Source organism: Peromyscus leucopus, chromosome 6, assembly GCF_004664715.2.
Source record: "Peromyscus leucopus breed LL Stock chromosome 6, UCI_PerLeu_2.1, whole genome shotgun sequence".
NCBI lineage: Eukaryota > Metazoa > Chordata > Mammalia > Rodentia > Cricetidae > Peromyscus > Peromyscus leucopus.
The window spans coordinates 65323205-65341744 of NC_051068.1; the positions used below are offsets into that span (position 1 = coordinate 65323205).

Sequence of the window (18540 nt, forward strand, 5' to 3'; positions counted from 1 at the left end):
TCGGAATCTGCAACTTTCTGGTGATGGCTTGCACCTTCTCCCCTGCCGTCCTCCTCCCTCCCCGGCCCCCAGTGCCTGACACCTGATGCTTGTAGGACATGAACTCTACCAACTGCTCTATCCCCAGCCTTGCATTCTTTCTTTTTCACCTCTCACATTCTGTTTCTAGCGATGTTCTCTGTTCTTTGTACATAAAAAGGCTCCCAGGACAGTCATGACTTTACTTGGTCGTTGACCAGATGAGGACAACAAACCATAGCCTTTCTCTCATGACTTACAGCTTCAAAATCATTATCTGTAAACGGTTCCGTCAATCCTGGACCACTCCTGTGAGGTGAGCAGAACGTACCCCAGTCCATTAGGTAGAGCGTGCGGCTGCACCATCGGCTTCTGCACTTTTACTACCAGCAGCTCGAAAGGTCAGAGACCGCAGACTGCTTTTAGCCAGACCACGGCATCGGCATACATAAAGCAGCCCAGATGCGTGCTGAGTCCCAGTCCCTGTGTGGATCTGGGCTGCCGATGCCGAGGCCTCTGGTTTCTTCATCCTCACAGTCAAGCCTGGCACCAAGCATTCGGATGCCACAAAAGCACAGAGCCCTTTGTCCTGGAGCTGCCAGAATGGGCCTCCGGCGTCTCTCATGCCCACAAACTGGTGGATAAAATGTCTATCACATAACCTTGAGGTGAAGATACGTAGCGTTTACAATCTCAATCTTCAACCCTTCCCCCCCGCAAACCTGCACCATTTCACACAAAACTGAGCAGCCTTTTAAAGTAACCAATTGGTCATATATTAAATAACACAAAACATAGTACTTTTTAAAACATTTATATTTATATATATAAAATTAAATATATAATATATAGTGTGTTTGAGGCTAAAAATATAGTACACAATATTTTTTTTTTAAAAAAAAGGAAAAAAAATGTCAGAATAGGAAAAGGTGAAAAGGACACACAGATACACATTGCTAAAAATCTATGATGGTTTGTCCTAACAAAAATACTTTTTTTTTTTCTCTTAGTTGTCATCATGGATCCATTTATGATGAGGATTTTGGTAGAGATAATTCAACTGGCATCAGAAATGGGGATGGCAATCCCAGGAACGGTTAGGGTAGACAGTTTGACCCCCAAGAGCCCTGGGTGCCCTGTTAAAAGTGGCAGCGTGGCCTTGCAGGTCACTTTTGCTAAGGAGCCTACTTTTGTTGTATCAGCAAATCGAATGCTCTCTCCTCAGAGTGCTGGCATTCCCAGGGGCTGTAGACAGCTCCTGAAAGCAACAGAAGAACCTGGACACCAGTTTGCCAAGGCCAGTGGTTGGGGGCAGCAAGCAGCCAAGATGGGCTACCGAGACTGGTAAGTGGCGTTCTGTGCACACAAGATTATTACGATTGTTAAGAGTAGGTTTGCACCAGAAGTTCCTAGTATGGCCTCTGTCTTCCGTGCAGCAATTATTTTCCTCTGGGAAAGGGCCCGGGGGTTCCCTCACAGTGATGCAGGGAAACTAAATGCTGCACCCCCCTCTCCAGTCGGTACTCTGCCAAGCCACAGCCCTCAGTCCTCTCCGAGACTGGACCATGGGCGGTTTCAGTGGCAAGCTGGCAAGGGTTAGCCAGCACTGGCCGGAAGACACTGCTTTGAGGAGAAAAGGAAAAATACCACGGGAGGTGGGCAGGATGCAGGGGGAAGGGGATGTTCCGTTTAGGTGACAATTTAATAGTCCTTTCCCAACGGTTAATGCCTCACCAATGGAGTCCTGAGGTCTGTGTACCTCTGCGTTCTATTATCAGCTAGGCACGAGGCTCTCTAGGTGTAGAGCATGCCTGGGCTCAGATTGCACCCAAGTGAACTACTAGGAAACCCAGGGTTTTTGAGCCTGCAGTGGCCTTGGGAGGTCACGTGACTCACCCACAGGGACAGAACTGCTCACACAGCAGGATGAGGCAGTGACTGAGCCAGCAGACTCCACATGCCCACACAGGGTCTTTGGCTTTACCACGAGTTTCTGTAAATCCCAACTGCCTCACATTGCTATGGAGTGGGCCAAGTATGCAGGGTCACCCAGTCCTGTCTTAAGGGGCCCAGGAGCTGTGGGTCCTGCCCGGGCACCCACATGTTGACAGAGCACAAGGGCCAAGACACAGGGCAGTGTGGCCCATCCCACAGGGCAGGAGTTCCTGTCAACATAGAGAGGGAAGCAGCTGCCAGCCTGAGGAAAGCCTACCACCAGAATCGTGGGAGCTGAGCATTGCTCCCGTCCCTGGCTCCTTTCTCTCATAATAGATGTTGCTTTGTGCATGTTCTGTGGTTAGACTTTGGGAGAACCAGGACTCAGCAAGCAGGCTGGGCTCTCTACAAAGAGCAAGGCCTACCTGGAGCCACAAGGGCTTTTTGCATATGCAGAGCTTATGTTAAAACCCCTTCTTCCTCTACCAGCTCCCCTTTCAACCTAGAGGAAGGGGTGGCCGCTCTCACGCCTGTCTTCAGGTTCGAGACTGCTGGGACCATAGGCTTCACCTTGCTTGGTAAACAGGGAGAGCTGACTTTGGGCCAGATGACTGTCCCCGAAGACCTAGTGGAAGGTAGCTTCCCTATCTCCCCCAGTCTACGTGCGGCAGTCTACATCCACAGTAAAGGAAACCGAGCCCTACCGTGATCACAACAACCTGTTGAGCCTAAGAGGAGAACAACGCAGATTGCTTCCTTTCACTCACGGTTAGGGCGATGGACAAGATCAGGAAGTTTGTGTTGCAGGCAGCCCTCCCCTGCCCTAACCCTCACCTTGATTGCTTACTGTTTCTGGGTTCTTTTGATAGATGGGAAATCCCGAATTTGGCCTCCCCAGATGAACACAGCCAACACAGAATAGTTGTAGGTAAAGACCAGAAAATTGGAGGCAATGAAAACAGAGGTCAGATCATGGTTACTCAGCAAATGGCAGCTGCAGAACAGGGAGGGTCATGGATCTCTTGACTCCTGGCTCCTTATTCTTTCAACTAAAGCAATTAACACTTGGGGTGCTTAGAATCATTAAGTAACAGGGCACCAACATGCTGGTACCAACTAGCTTCAGATGCAAGAGCCTCATTATTAGGGGACCTTCAATTCCCCAGACATACAATTCCACTGGTCATTCAGCAGGGCCCAACTCTGATTCCGATTGCAGAATCCGAGTGGCCGGAGACAAGTCTGTCTCAGTTGCTGCTTCCTGTGCCTTGCATGGTGCTTGATAACCACAAATTTCCTGCAGGGCTTAACCTTAGTGATGCTCTTGTTTCCATGGGAGGGACCTACTGCTTGAATCAGAGAGAAATGAGAGAACCAAGCCAAACCCCAAACAAAATGATTATCTTAGAGTATTGATGTTTAAAATGCCACTCTAGTTAGACTTGCAAGTGTTTGGATCACCCGTGGCTTCAGGTGCCAATGAAAATGAAAAACTTGCATGAATTCATATTCACAAGAACCTACACTATACGTACACACACTGCCTCACTGAGATCTCATGAAAGGTCTCTGCAAGTGTGAGTCCTCTGAACTGGAATCCAGCTACGAGTCTGTCAACGCTACAGGAAAGGCCCGCTCTGTGCGGACGCACTGACTGGAGTACAAGAGGAAGCAAAGGCTGTCTGCTAGGCTAGGCTGGAAACGGAGCTCCTTGATTCCCGGTACCCGGTCCTTATCAGAAAGGAGATGGCTGAGAATGTCACCCCACAGGCCCATCTCTAAGGTTAGTGATGGACCGTGGCTGATGAACATGTAAGTCATGAAAGTAAACATGACTAATGAATGGTGACCAATGAGAAAAGGCAAGGGGTACTCTGGGAGTACTCCCTCCCATCATGTAGGCCTCAGTGGGGAGGTGGACAGTTGACTCCCGATGGGATGGGCAGAGGTTTCTTGGGAAAGTGAGGCTGAAACATGAGTTACACAGATTCTCTTTGGTCAGAAGGTGGTAGATGAGAAGTGGAGTGGAATGTACGTGTGTGGTCATGTGTGTGCTGTGTGGGAAGAGACAACGTAGGCTGTGGAATACAATGCCTGAAGTGTTCTGCACTGGGGGCTCCGTCTGGGTCAGGAAGAAGTTCCCTTTGCAGCCATGTCCGGGTCCCTTCCCTTCACATCCCCTCATTTGTCTCTCCTTGACGCTAACATAGGACAACCTGGAGCCCACCAGCTCCTGCTCCCCACACAGGGCCAGCATCACAAACCTGACACTCAAGGCACTGAAAATGGAAGAAGAAATTTGATTGGCCTGGGGGTGGGGCAAGGAGGAGACAGAACCAAAACTTGTCTGGATAAAGCAATTACCATGGCACCCGCAGAGGGAGCTGTAACTAGGGTGAGTCCCAGGGTAGGATCGTAGTGTCTGAGGTTCAGGACTGCCTAACTCTATCAGAATCCAGCAGTCGGCAGCTCTCACCATTTGGGTGGATGTAATAGATTCAGAGCGCTTGGAGACTCAGAATAGCGCAAGGTATCAGGAGCCTGGTGGAGGACAGGTGTCCCTTTCCTTTCCACGGGGACTCGTATATAGTGGGGGAAACCCCTAGAGCCTTGTTTTCCAAATGAGTTTTTTATTGTCTTTGAAAAATATAGCTCCGTGACACCTCTGCCCTACCCTATGCTCCAAGGCTCAAGAGTTAATACCAAGAAGTGGGGCGATAACATGAAAGAAGGAGGCTGGTGAGGTTCCCGCTACTGTCGGCTCTGGGAACTGCCATGTAGTACACAGCGGTCCCTGGCCAGTCAACCAGGGCACGGTCCTGACCATTCTTTGTTCACATCCAGGACACATCCTCCTGGTCCAGCACAAAGTTGAGAAAAAAAAGGGAGCAGTGTTGCCAGGGATTTCTGGAACCCTCGGCGCTCAGATAGCCACAGTAAGTAGCCACGGTGACTGGCATTTTGACCCCAGCTGACCGGGGCTGGATTTGAACTCATTGTCCCAGCTGTAATCCCCTGAGATGGGAAAGATGAAGGAAATCAAGAGAGGGACTGGTGGGCTGCCCCGCATTCCGGCTGCCTGGACTAGAGCCGCCTAGGCCAACGCCTACCCACCTCAGCAGATCTCCATGCCCGCTTACGGGAGGTCAGAGGAGCAGGACAGAAAGGAAATGGTAACATGTACTCTACCCTCCTTTGCCCTCTGCCCCCCACCCCCCAGCCTCCACTGCCCTGTGCCCAATGCTTGGGTCAGGTATGAACAGACGTCAGTAGAGACATCCTCCCGAGGAAGAGCTCAGCAGGCCTAGGAGAGTGGGGCACGCCCAGAGCACCATCCTTGGGATGGGGTGTTCCTGGGAGACCTGCTCCTTCTTTGTGACGGCAGGAGGAGGAAGGCTGGGTCCACGAAAGGAGCAACGAGCAATGTCCCTGAATGTCAGGGAAGAGCTGGGAAGCCTCTCCTCTGCCCCGCAGAGATACCCCAGCCAGACTCCAGCCTCTACACATGAGTCTGCATGCGCTGCTGAAATCGCTGGCCGTAGTCTGAGTGCTGAGAGGTGTAGGAGAATCGAGTGGCCGTGGCGTACTTGCCAATAGGGTCATAGGCCTCATAGGGGGTCCTCTCCAAGCCGGATGGTGGGGCCTGGGGGTAGCCTAGACGGTAGGTAGGATACCCGGCTGGCCCGGGGAAGGGGTGGGAGTTGAACTTCTCGTAGTTCTCGTAGGATAGCTGGCTGGTTGTATCGGTGCCACCTGGCGCAGAAGGACCAGAGGGTGGAGGCTCCGTGCCATAGTCAGAGGCAGGGGCCCGGCTGTACGTATTGAGCTGGGCATAGCCGCTGGAGTGGGAGAGGCGAGATGATGGGCGGCCATCAAAACGTGTAGGGCCGGGGGCACGGTAGTCAGCATATAGCACCGCCCTGGAGGATGGGCGATCTTCGTGGGCACGCACATTGTAGTAACCGTTGGTGGGATCCTGGGGGGAGAAGGGGCAGCGAGAGAAGAGGGTAAGAGTGGGAGTCTCCCGCAGCGTAAGAAGATCTGAAACGGTCTTCTGCCCACGCCCACCCCAAGCCGCGTTCTTCTCTTCTCACCCGGCATCCCTCTTTCTTCTGTTCCCCTGTGGACCTCTTGACCACTCCTCCCTGGCGGTCCTCACCTCTCCCTGCAGACCCTCCTTTCCCATTTCCCTTGTGCCTCGCTCCCGTCCCTTTTCCTACCTTCATCTCATACTCTTCCCGCGTATCAATGGTGTCACAGCGCAGGTCCTGCTTCAGATCCACGTCATCCTTAAAGGACTAAAGAACAGGAGCGGGCGTCAGGGGACGGACGCTGCTTTTACCCCCTTCCCCATTTCTGCCAATCCCAGGCCCAGAGGCCGCCAGCTAAAGGAAGCTCTGGGTTAGGGCAGACTTGGGTCTCACATATAGGCTGAGGTAGGAGGACACCAGGGACCCGGCTTCTAACATTCGTTTTTGTGGCTAACATGCGATATGATATCTTGAGTATGCCACTGCTGCTGTCGGGGAGCACATCTCAGCAATGAGGAGGCTGAAGCAAAAATATCTGCAGATTTCCCTCCATGCGAGGTAAGGATGGGGCAAAGGAAGTTGGAGGGGAGGGGAAGGGAGAGCAGCTTTGCACATGTATGTAAAAGTGTATATGAGTAAGTGTGCGTAAGGGTGCCAATGTACGTCCAAGGTGAGTGTGTCTGTTGGTGAGCAGGTTGGTATATAGGAGCCGGAGTGGCAGGAACAGGTTAAACTCCTTGAAGAAGAGGAGGTGACAGAAGCTATTAAAAAACTGGTGGGGCTGGCCTTAGGACTACGAAGCGCCTAGGCCAGTGAGACGCGTGGTCCTCACCGAGTAGATGGCCTTCATGACCCGAGTTGCCGTGGAGATGCTGGCGGTATCATCCTCCCGGTCAGAGTGCATTGTGAGCGGCTCCCGATTCACCGTCTCCACCTTGATGTCCAGCTTCCTCAAGGTCACATCCTTTCGACCTAGGACAGGGAGGTGTGCCTGGGCCAGGTACTTTCTACTGGTCTCTGTGGCACTGGCTTCCGGCCCCCCCACCCCACCCCATCCCTTGCTGTGACCCTGAAGGGGAAGGCTGGGGAATGCAGGGTTTGCTGTGGCGGGGCCGAGCCTGTACTCACTGCCTTTGCGACGGCGGTAGAGGAAGAACACCAGGGCGACGAAGAAGAAGATGACCAGGATGCCTGCACCAATGGTGGCCCCAGCAATGATGCCCACAGGTAACACCTCTACAGACAGGGAGGAAGAGCAGGGGTGAGGATGAGCCATGCGGGGACCTGAAGACTTGGCCACGAGACACTGCAGCAGCTCTAGATTATGGACAAAGCTAAGTTTTGCCTGAGCTGGGCCATGTCGCTATCTAAGTCCAGGCCACACTGGACAAGATCTGGGCTGAGCCTGCCTTGAGAGCTGTGCTTTAGTTTAGCAGAGTTCACGTCAGGGCAGTGTTCCATCTGAGCCATCAGTTGGCCTCAGAGCCCACCAACCCATGAAGCTTGGCCCCTCCTTCCTGTAGTGGGTAGCTGTTCCAGCTTTGACCTGGAAGTACTACCTCCAGCGAGGCTTCCAGTAACTGTCACGCCTACCTAGGACCGGCCCCTGAGGTGGGGCCGAGAGGGGAGCCCTTAAGACCCAAGATCTGGATGTGCCAGCTCTCTTGGTTCCTGGTGATCCTGGACGCTGGATGGTAGACCAAGCCGAGTTCTACAGAGAATCCAGCTGGACTGAACCTCACCTCTCCCTGATCCTGTAACCAACCCCTTTACTAGCTGTAAGTTACCCACCAAAATAAATTTCTTTTTTTTTTTTTTTTTTTTTTTTGTTTTTCAAGACAGGGTTTCTCTGCGTAGCTTTGTGCCTTTCCTGGAGCTCACTTGGTAGCCCAGGCTGGCCTCGAACTCACAGAGATCCGCCTGGCTCTGCTTCCCGAGTGCTGGGATTAAAAGCGTGTGCCACCACCGCCCAGCATATAAATTTCCTTTTTAACTACGTGGAGTTGCCTTAATAAATCCTCCAGTCCCTTCCTGAGCTGGGCTTTTGTCTGAAGTCAGCTCTCTCCAAATTCCCATCCTCCATGTCTGTGTCAACCTCCTCTATGACCTTTCTTGCCTGCAAAACTGTCTCTTCTGCCTGTGCTGCCCACTTGTGGCTCCAATGCTTCTCTTTAGCGCCCCTGCTTCCCTTTGCTGATAACAAGTCCAAGAATTCTTCCTTTGGTCTTCTCTCTCTTTCCGGCATTACTAGTCAGATCCAGACTCTGGCTATGGATCTGCCCCTCTGAGAGCCTTCCTCCTGAGCCCCACATTACTCTTCTCTGTTCCCACACCCACCCTGCAGGTATCTTTAACTAAACCTGAACTGTTAGCTTTCCCAGACATTTCCCAGGGGTCCCCCAGGGGTCCCCAGATTCTCCATCTCCCCCTTTTCCATGACTAGTTCTCAAAATCAAACAGGTGTTATTTTTCCTTCGCCAAACATCTGTCAAAGTCTAGACACCTGCTTCCTCTTGCCAAAGGTACCGGAGAGAATATATCTCTTCTATAAAGCCACAAATGCTTGGAGGGGTAGGGGAACCTTTACAAATACCCATTCACTCCTCTCAATAACTAGCTGACCTAGGTGGAGTTCATATGCTGCATATATCGTTTAATTTTCCTCTGCCTGGATTCACTTGTTTCCACTCTAGAAGTTCCTTCACTATGATGAAAGTTTCTTGTGGGCAGAGATGATGCCGTGTTCACACCTGCAACTCTTCCTTCGGAGTGTGACATATAAAGATGCTCAGGGAACATTTACATAGTAGATTAATTAGCCGAGCACTAAAGTCAGCTTCCGGCAGAGAAGCCAGAGAGAGAGAGAGAGAGATTGCTTTGAAAGAGAAGACGAAACTTCAGGCTCTCCCGAGTGGCCCCCATGGCTGACCTCGCTCTTCCAGCTGGATGATGGCAGTGCCTGGCCCGAAGCTGTTCCAGGCAGTGCAGTTGTAGTGGGTCTGAAAGTCGGCCTCCATGACGTTGTTGATGGTGAGTGTGGACAGCACACCACTTCCCGAGTTAGTCCTCTCCACCGTGTACCGCTCCAGGGTCCCCACCTCCAGGAAGTTCTCCTTCCATGCCCAAGCCTGGGGTGGGGAAGGCAGGATGGACGTAAGAAAAGGGTGCGTGGAAGAGGCACCTGCCCCAAAGACGCCTAATCCGCTCTCAGACTTCTGCTCCAGGAGCTGCGGCTCCCACACAGTCATCAGATTTCTCTAGAGAGACTCTGAAAACCACTCCTTGAGACTTATGTACCAAGTATGAATGTAGGGGAGAGATCCAGGAACCCGCCTCTACAGAGCTGCCATGCTATAAGTATGAACTGCGTGGTATTTTGTGATGTGGAAGCCGCTGAGCGAAGGAGCCAATGTTTGGGTCTTCGATGCTGCAGGGACTTGAGATCCCTGGCCTCCAGCTCATATACTCCCACCCCAGAGTAGCTACGTGGCCATGCTTTCTCTGTCTAGGCCTCCTTTTCTTCTTCTCTGAAGTGCAGCTTCTGGCCAGCACAGGGCAATGCTCAGCCCTGTGATTCTAACGGCACACACGCCTATCTTACCAGCCTTACCCTTAATCAACCTGCAGAAACCTGCCTGGCTCTCTGGAGATGCATCTGCCTGCTCTTAATTATGAGCAGGGAGTCAAGGGGAGCGTCCCCAGGCCTCCCATCCCTGACCTCCCCAGCTGAGGCATTCCCAACTGTGTGTTCTCATGACAGAGGGGAGGCTAAGGAGGAAGAGCAGCCAAACGCTGGCTCCTTTCCAGGGATCAGGCCTCCCAGCTCCAGGAGGTAAACCTCCCGGGAGCCAAACCGTCTTCTGCCTAGGCAGCTGCGGTAATGAAGCATCCCTGGGCAGCCCCGGAGTTAGCCAAATGGTCATTAAATGTGATGAGGGTTTTGATGGTTAGTGGCCACAGGAGGAATTCATTGTTTATGGTGTAGGGGAGTGAAGAAAAGAGTGAGGAATGGTCAGGGGCTGGTGGAGGGAAGCCAGGCAAAAAGAGAGGCGAACGAGCGAACGGGACAGGTGGGAGGGAGAAGTGATGGGGAGGGAGGAGGGGGCAGGCTGGCGGAAGGAGGGAAGAGGGAAGGGGAAGGCCAACGAAAAGACTGGGGTGGGGGGCGCATATAGCCAGGGTGGAAGATGAGGGAAGAGAGAGAAAGGAGCTTCACCAGGAATGGGAGGGAACCCATTGTCCTCTGACTCCAAGGAACTAGGCGCCTTACAACTGTTATTGTAGTGACTGATACAGAGGGATATGTATCCTCTTCAAGGATGAGGAGCCCAAACCACTGATCTGTCCAGGGTCACACAAGCAAGGGAGGAGGTAGAATTTGGGCAGATAGAATGGTACAGAAACCAAAAAGGAAGAGGATTGCAGGACCAGAAAAGGGTGGGGAGACTGAAGGTGTATGCCGGAAGAGGGGAGGAAACGCTGGGCAGGTGTAGACACATCAGGGCTGCCTGGTAAGGCCGCCCGGCACTCACAATCCGGTCTGGAGGCGGGGTACTCCCGATGAAACACTCCACCTTCCCACCGTCACCCCTCACGGCAAACTGCACCGCCTCGCTGGAGATAATGGGGGGTCCTACAAGCAGGAAGGCGCACACAGTCAGGGCAGGCAAAAGCCGCGCTGCTTCTCCCCGCGGGGTCTCACATCCAAGGGCACTCACCATTTACGTACAGCGGCACCTCTCGCTCGGCCACTCCGATCCGAGGTACGATGGCCCGGCAGGTATAGGTGCCGGCGTCTGCCTGAGTCACTGACTTCAGTAACAGCTGATTGCTGTTACTCAGGACCTGGGCAGAGAGATTAGCCTCGGGTGGGGAGCCAGGAAGCCTGGGCCCCTAGGTCGGTGGGGGGGTCCCCGCATCAGAGGCATGGGAGAGAAAGCACGAAGGGCCACAAGTGAATTCCCAGAAGGCAAATGGGTTCCTGAGCCTGGTTGACCCATCCCCTGACTCTAAGCAGGCTGGCAACAAGGCTACCATTTGTACAAGAGCGGGCAGGTATTGGCTACGGCCGTTGTGGAAGGATACTGTCCTTTCTGACGATCTGTTCCCGTGCTTTTATTACTAAGCCAGAGAAGACGGTTTATTTTGAAATTCATCTTTACATCCTGGCCCAAACTGTCTAACACGGGTCTTTAGAACTACACACTGGGACTTTCTTATCCAGCTTCACCCCCTCCCTGGGGACCAATACTGACTAGTGAGCAGCACCACCTGCCCCCTTCATCCTCATCACCCCGAGTTCTACGCAAAGCCCAAGGAGGGGTATGGCTGATTGCAAGTATTCTCTTCTCTTCCAAATCCCAAGACCCTAGAAAGGTCCCAGTTGGGGTCTGAAAACCCAATCCCGACCCCTCCCTCGTTGTCTTCACCAGGATGTCTGTGTCCCTTCCTCCCAGCGGCACCCCCCCCCCCCGCCCACACACAGGCAGGGAGAGGTTTACCATGTTGGAGTCCTTCTTGGTCCAGGTGAGGGTGAGGGGGGGATTCCCAACCCAGACACAGGTGAGGGTCACATCAGAGCCAATGTCTGTGGTCGTGGGCTTTGGGTCAACTACAATCCGGGGGGCAACTGAAGGAGGGAGAAGGGGCTGGTCAGAATCACACAGGGACTGAGTGTCAACTCCAGTCTGCTCTCTTTCCGCTCCTGTCCACTACCTCCCCGTGTGTCCCCGTCTCCCCAGCTAGGCAGGGCTTCTCCTCGCCTACACCCAAGGGACCTTGAAGGCCCCTGCTCTCTGCCCCCTGCCGCTGCCCTTCCAGCTACTCACAGTGAACATTCACTAAAGTGCTGACGTTGGTGCTTCCCACTTTGTTGTGGACCTCACAAGACACAGGCTCCGTGAAGAAGGAATAGTCAACGTTTGTCTCATAACGACTCTCATGGGCGTCTTCAATCAAGAACCCCCCTTTGGCCCACCTAGAGGATGAGATAGCACAGGTGTGAGAGCAGAACTTGGGACTCTCTCACCTACACTGGGGGACGGTGGCCTCCCCAGTAACACCACCACCACCACCACCACCACCACAGTCTCGGGGTCCTATATCCATTTATCACTTGCATAGCACTCCCAGCCCCTTTCACCTGTAGCCCAAGATCTCAGGGTTGGCTGTGGCCTGGCACGTGAAGATGACTCGCTCACCCTCCTGCACGGTCTGAGGCTCAATGGACAGAGTCACCGTAGGAGGATCTGCAAAGGAGGCAATAGGAAGTCAGGGTCTTTTCTTCTCTCTCCCTCCGTAACAGATGTATTCATACCACTCTGATGTGAAATGAAAATTCAGGTTTACAAAGTATCAGCTATCACCCTCACCCTTTCTACACAGTCTTTTTCCAGGGGCTCTGGCCAAAAAAAAAAACGACACTGAAGAAACCAATTAGCCAATGGAGGTAATGATCCAATATGGCCACTAGGTGCCACTGTGGGTCAGTTTAGCTTATTGTCAGGGATAGGGTAAGAGCATCCGTGACTAGAAGAGATGCCTTGGAACATCTGCCAGGAAAGCACACTCTAGCCATGCTAGACGCTCTAGTGCCATAACTTCTTTAACACTCACAGCTTCGGTAAGCAGATATAATACTGTACTCAGTGCTCCATCTACCAACATTATTACTCACGGATCAAACAGGAACGGAGGGGAGCATTGGTCCTGGGCTTCTCGGATCCTCATTCTGTGCCTCTAAATCTGCCCATGTTCTGTCCCCACCTCACGTACCCTACCCAGTACCCCACTTACGGTGTACATCCAGCTCTATGGATGTCTCCTTCCCATTGGGGATGGCTTCATTCATGCTGCGGCAGGTGAAGACACGACCAATGTCTAGGTCTGTGGGGTGAATGAGCAGTTGGCTGATTGTAGTCTCTCTTTTCCCATCCTTCAGCAGTTCCTGGGGAGAGGGAAAGATGGAGTTAAGACTAAAGCCCGTCCTCTGCTCTCAGAGAAACCAAGGATGGACCTTTATAGTGAGTTCCTTCCCACTCCAACTTCGTTATATTTTAAAAGAAGTAGGCTATTTTTAAAAAGCTCTCTGAGATTTACAGAAAAATCAAACAGGTTTGGCCATAGTTTCCCTTTCCACCACAGTGTCCCTTGTTATTATACTTTACAGTAGGTGTGGAAATCTTACTATGACAGACACATCCATATTGATATCTTACTACTAACTGAAGTGTGGTGCACATGAGCGTTTGCTCTTTGCAATATAATTTTCTTCTGTTCAACTGAGCCTTAGTCCTGGGATTCTCTAAGTCCACGGTTAAGTTTTTCCTCTTCTAGAAAGCCTCCCCAGGCCAGCCCAGACCTCTGGGCTCTCTCCCGCTTGAACTGGTACCACTTACAGCTAGGGTGTCTTCCATCTGGCCTTAGGCACCGTGTGTCACAGTGGTGACTCTAAGTGCAGGGCCAGATTCACCAGCTCCAAGACTCGCCGGCTCGGTGACATCCCAAGCCATTTTCTATACTGTCCCCTACCTGAGGAGACCACACGATGAACAAGAATAAGGCTTCTCATTCAGACAGCCGCGCATGCATCTTTGCGGGACCACAGCAGCACCCAACTGATGCAAAACACGGCGATATTTTGAAGCTCCACAGTCTTAAGTGAGTAAGCAAATGAGAGGGGCAGGCAACCAATGGTATTGACAAATCAGCTCGCCTGGCTGCCGAGAGAATTTAAAAGTTGTAGCGCCCCCTACCGCCCCCCGAGAAAAACAACAGGTCTGGGGGCAAATAATCACTGGGGCCATCAAGAAGACCTTTGTCCAAGGCCACAGAGGTCACTAAGAGCTAAAGCCGGAACCCAATCTCTCCATCCTCACAATCCGGGAACACCGGTGGCAGGCAGTTTCTCTCCCCACCGGGAAGTGTCTCTCGTCGTCGTACCCAGCACAGGGCAAGGTGCGCACAAACATGCCGGCGGCCACAGCTGGCGGAACGGGCAGAATGTCCCTCAAGTGCAACATCTGGATCGCACTGCCACCAGCTCGGCCGTGTGGTTCCAGATAAGTCACTTAATGCCTTTCCTGGCCGTGCCTTCCCCATCGGAGGGCGTGCGCGACAACCCTGACGTCCACAGCTCTCAGCTGTGCCGAAGGAGGAGGGTAAAGCGGATCAGCAGGGCAGCCGACTCGGGTCCAGGATGCCAGCTCTGCTGCTTGCTCTCTGCGTGACTTGGGGCCAGGCCCTTCTCTGACCATTGATTTCCCCCTTTGTAAGTTGGAAGTAACGCCTACTGTATGGGACTCTTCTGGGGTTTAAGAGAAATAGCCCGTAAAGCACCTAGCACACAGGAAGTACTTATGGAAGTGACCCTGGAAGTCCATTCCCTTTAGGAAAGGAAAGGCCACCTGGAGCTGGGTCTAAGAGGGGTCCGGGGAGGGGGCGGGTTCTCACCGTGCTAGCCACAGCCCCCTCCTGCTGTGTTCCGTCCCGGAACCAAATGATGGTGGCGGCAGGCTTGGCATTAAAGGCTCTGCATGTGAGGTTGTGGGGGGTGCCTGCTTGCAGCAGAATCACGGGGCCCCCATCAATCCTTGTGTCCTCTGGAGGAACTGGAGGGAAAAGGAGAACAGAATCAGCTCAGGATGCAGCCCAGCTGTGTCCCCCGCCATGGGGGGTATCCTTCCATCGGCGTGTGTCCCCCTCGGCAGGGCAATGCCACCCTCGCCCAACTCACAATCGCTATATACAGTGCTTACGAAGAGGCTTCGCCCCGCCCACAAGCGTTCTCAGCTTGCCGTTACCCTTCCACGGCGGCTCTTACGGTGTGAGTCTGTGTACTCACCACTGTTGCTCAAGGGGGCCTACCTCGGATGGAGGGCTATCTCAGGTCTTGAGTAGAGACCCCACCCTGGGGAGGGAAGGGCGGGCGTCTCCTTCACAGGGACCCCTGCCTGGATCTATCCCCTTCCACCGGCTCCTCTGCCTGGAATGGCCAGATGGGCACCTCTATCCATTACACCTCCTGCAGGCTTTGTTCTCGATAGCAGTTAAGACTATGTGCCTCTGTTCAAACACCCCTAGAGGCCACAACTGCCTGTGGCATGAATTCCAAACCCTCCGGTCTCCTGTTTTAGATTCCGCAAGCCGCGCCTTGCAGACCCTTACCTCCTCACTCGGCTTCTGCTGTTTTCTCCATGGCATGCCCTCTCTCAGGGCAGCTGTGGAGGAGTTAGAACCCTGTTCAAATGCTGGGTGATGTGGAAAGCTTCATGCGTCCACCTGAGGCAGTATTCAGCTATGTGTTGTCTGCCCAGTGGTTACTGTCTCTCCCTGCCTCAAACCCCTTAGAAAAAGCAGGTCCCAGTCTCACTGGCATTTAAAAATAGTCTCCCCTGCCTAATGCATGGCTAAAACAGGCCTTTGCTATGTGCTTCAGGAACTGAGTTAGCTATACATCTGGTTTTAAGAAATAAGACACCTTTGCTTATACCACAGCCATGGGCTTCTAAATGTTAAGGTGAGTTCCCCAAGGCCAAGGATTCTACATTCCCTGAGGGCAGGGGTTCCTCTTCTTTTTTAAATAAAGTATTTATTTATTTATTTATTTATTTATTTATTTATTTATTTATTTATTTACTATTTTGAGACAGAAGCTCACGGTGCAGTCTAGGCTGGCAATGAATTCATGATTCTCCATTCTTCCTTCACCTCCCAAGTGCAGGGAGAGCCGGGATTGAGAGTGACATTGTATCCATGTCTCCCCATTAACTCTTACTATACCAGCAGGGTCTGTCTAGTCAGAGTGTGGTGAACAGCAAGTCCTTAAGGGCTATCGGCTGAACCAGCCGTTGATGGGGTAAAGAGAAAGATTTTGATAATAATCTAGGTCCACTCGATGCTCAGCAGCCAGAAATGAGCAAGGATTTGGTTTTCTTCTTCCCCGAGAAAGACAAGGGAGACTGAGAGGAAACTTCTAGAGGAGACCCTTGAGGGGAGGCCTGGGGAGGTCCCTGGAGCTGGAGCCTGTCCCTGCGTGGGAGAAATGAAGGTCTCTGTGCTGGAGGAGCAGCTGCTGACACAGCTTTCTCTTCAGTGTGTGCACGTGGAGTGGCCAGGCGGAGGAGGGGGGTGGAATTCAGATCAGAACCCTCCAAACGCTGGTGCCTTCCTTCCCCATCTTGCAGTCTTGGCTGAGCCCCTACAGGCGCGCTGGGTCGGTTTCTCCCTCAAAGACCTAACCGAGCCCCTCAGTGAGCCTGAGTGGGGTCAGCGTGGAGCTGCACACAGAGCACGGCACGCGGGGTGCGTGTAACGTGCAAAAACATGCTGCTTTTACTACGACGACAGGGTGCTGGCTTCTGCCCACCCCACTACGCTCTCTCTCAATCCTGGCTCTCCCACCTCTTCCCTGCTCCATATAACTCCGGTAACAGGGGCAGGGTTGTGGTTGTACGTAGGAGAAACTGGAGAAGTGGAGAAATGGGGGAGGGCCTCCTGGTCTGCCTGGCTCTCTACCGTTGTACCTCCTCATGAGCTCGGCTCCCATATGCCAGAGATGTTGGGGCCCCTGCTACAAAGAGAGTGAAGCACCTCCTGCCGCTGGTCTGTCTGCCCTTCACTCGGGCAAAGACCATCTGTCACCTCGGTCACCAACCCACATTTCTCTAGAGTTTCTCAAAGTCTTGAAGCCAATTCACAATAATTTCTACCATCTACCCAATGTTTACCTCTTGTTCACTAAAGCACCTTGTGCATAGGACTTCATTTAACCCTTATCACAAAATATTAAATCTCAGGAGGAAGGAAGGAAGAAAAGAAAGAAAGAAGGAAGGAAGGAAGAAAGGAAGGAAGGAAGGAAGGAAGGAAGGAAAAGAAAGAAAGAAAGAAAGAAAGAAAGAAAGAAAGAAAGAAAGAGAAGGAAAGAAGAAGGAAGAAGGAAGGAAGGAGGAAGGAAGAAGAAAGGCTGGTAGCATGATGGTGTATTTCCACGCCAGTGATCAGGGTTACAGCACAAAAGTGAACAAGGAACAACCTGAACCCAGGGCTTGTGACCCCCAGCAGCCCAGGGCTCTTTCTGTTGCCCTGCCCCCCCACTCACCCTCCCCCAAATAAGAGGGAACTGGGGACACAGACTCACTTGTCTCAGTTCCTTTCTCCCTCCTCCCCACGTGAATGACTTCATGTTGGAGGAGAGCAGGTTGAGAAGTCGAGGTCAGAGAAAAGGGACAGAGTCGGTTAGAAGAGAAGAGGAACTCACAGGGACAGAGTCGGTTAGAAGGGAAGAGGACTCACGGGGACAGAGTCGGTTAGAAGAGAAGAGGAACTCACAGGGACAGAGTCGGTTAGACGGGAAGAGGAACTCACAGGGACAGAGTCGGTTAGACGGGAAGAGGACTCACAGGGACAGAGTCGGTTAGACGGGAAGAGGACTCACAGCGACAGAGTCGGTTAGACGGGAAGAGGAACTCACGAGCGACAGAGTCGGTTAGACGGGAAGAGGAACTCACGGCGACAGAGTCGGTTAGACGGAGAGAGGAACCCACAGGCAGACAGGTCCAAGCCAGAGAAAGCACTACAGAAGCACTCTGAGTTGGGGGGATCTTAAGACCTGAAGATGGGCCACTATTGACTTCACTTTTGTTCTGTGTGGAGGACAGTCCTCTCATTATTCAGATGGCCCAAGGCTGACATGGTGACATCTACTCTGTCCCCCTGGGGGCTGCTGCTGGGAACTCAGCTTTCAAAAGACAAGCCATCATGCCACTCTAGATGCAAACAGTCTGGCCCCTGGGTGCTGAGTTATCAGTGGTTTTGAACCACCAGATGTGGGTGCCAGGTACTGAACCCAGATCTTCTGCAAAAAAATACCAAATGCTCTTAACCACTGAGCCACCTTTCTAGTCCCATTCACTTAGATTTTAAAGAAGTTCATGTAAGGAGTTTGAGAGAGAACCAGGGAGAGCAGAGACAGCAGGGGAAAAGGTGAGGCTAGGAAGAGAGGAAAAGGTTGAGACATTGAAGACGGAACCGGAGAGGGAAGAAACGGTTTGGGAGTCCTTACTGAGCACGGTGAGTTTGGCCCGCCGGGAGCGCAGGGCAGCCTCTGTGGCCTGGCACTCATAGGAAGCGTCGTCAGAGAGCTCGGCATCTGTGATCTCCAAGTTGTATTGCCCGGCATCCGCAGAGCCCACGACCCGGTACCGTGGCCAGGCTGCAGGGACAGAACAGGAAAGACTAGAGTAAGACCCGGTCTTGAGGCCTGGACCACGCCATCCTCCACCCAGGGCTCATCATCTCCTCCCACCCTCCCCAAAGCAGAACCCGCGTCCGTTCCCGGCCAGCTTTCCCCATTTGGCTCTCTCCTGGGCATCGTTGGCAGGTGAGACTGTGAAGCACCAGACACAGATTCCATAATGTTGGGACCATAAAGCAGGAGGGGATGGCGAGGAATAAACAGAGAGAGAGAGATGAGCAGATGAAATCCATAGCTGTTTGCAGGTAAATGTCTCTCATTACGATAGCAAAGGAAGAGGAAGAAAAGAATGGGCAAGCAGCC

General features: G+C 52.6%; 1 protein-coding gene across 4 annotated transcripts in view; it reads right to left on the reverse strand.

Annotated features, from left to right (window-relative positions):
• Positions 1 to 897: 897 nt before the first annotated feature.
• Positions 898 to 18540, reverse strand: part of Kirrel1 (kirre like nephrin family adhesion molecule 1) — a 96027-nt gene continuing 78384 nt past the window's right edge. For 3 of the 4 annotated variants that reach the window (XM_028860462.2, XM_037206730.1, XM_028860461.2), the window contains 13 exons: positions 18046 to 18195; positions 14436 to 14593; positions 12780 to 12930; positions 12127 to 12232; positions 11813 to 11961; positions 11486 to 11613; positions 10703 to 10877; positions 10517 to 10617; positions 8914 to 9112; positions 7113 to 7220; positions 6817 to 6956; positions 6174 to 6251; positions 898 to 5929 (listed from right to left, as the gene is read on the reverse strand). In XM_028860462.2, coding sequence (XP_028716295.1) covers positions 5453 to 5929; positions 6174 to 6251; positions 6817 to 6956; positions 7113 to 7220; positions 8914 to 9112; positions 10517 to 10617; positions 10703 to 10877; positions 11486 to 11613; positions 11813 to 11961; positions 12127 to 12232; positions 12780 to 12930; positions 14436 to 14593; positions 18046 to 18195 — 2120 coding nt within the window. In that variant the 3' untranslated portion in view covers positions 898 to 5452. The remainder of the gene's footprint in view (positions 5930 to 6173; positions 6252 to 6816; positions 6957 to 7112; positions 7221 to 8913; positions 9113 to 10516; positions 10618 to 10702; positions 10878 to 11485; positions 11614 to 11812; positions 11962 to 12126; positions 12233 to 12779; positions 12931 to 14435; positions 14594 to 18045; positions 18196 to 18540) is intronic. The other variant, XM_037206729.1, reaches the window with a different exon arrangement.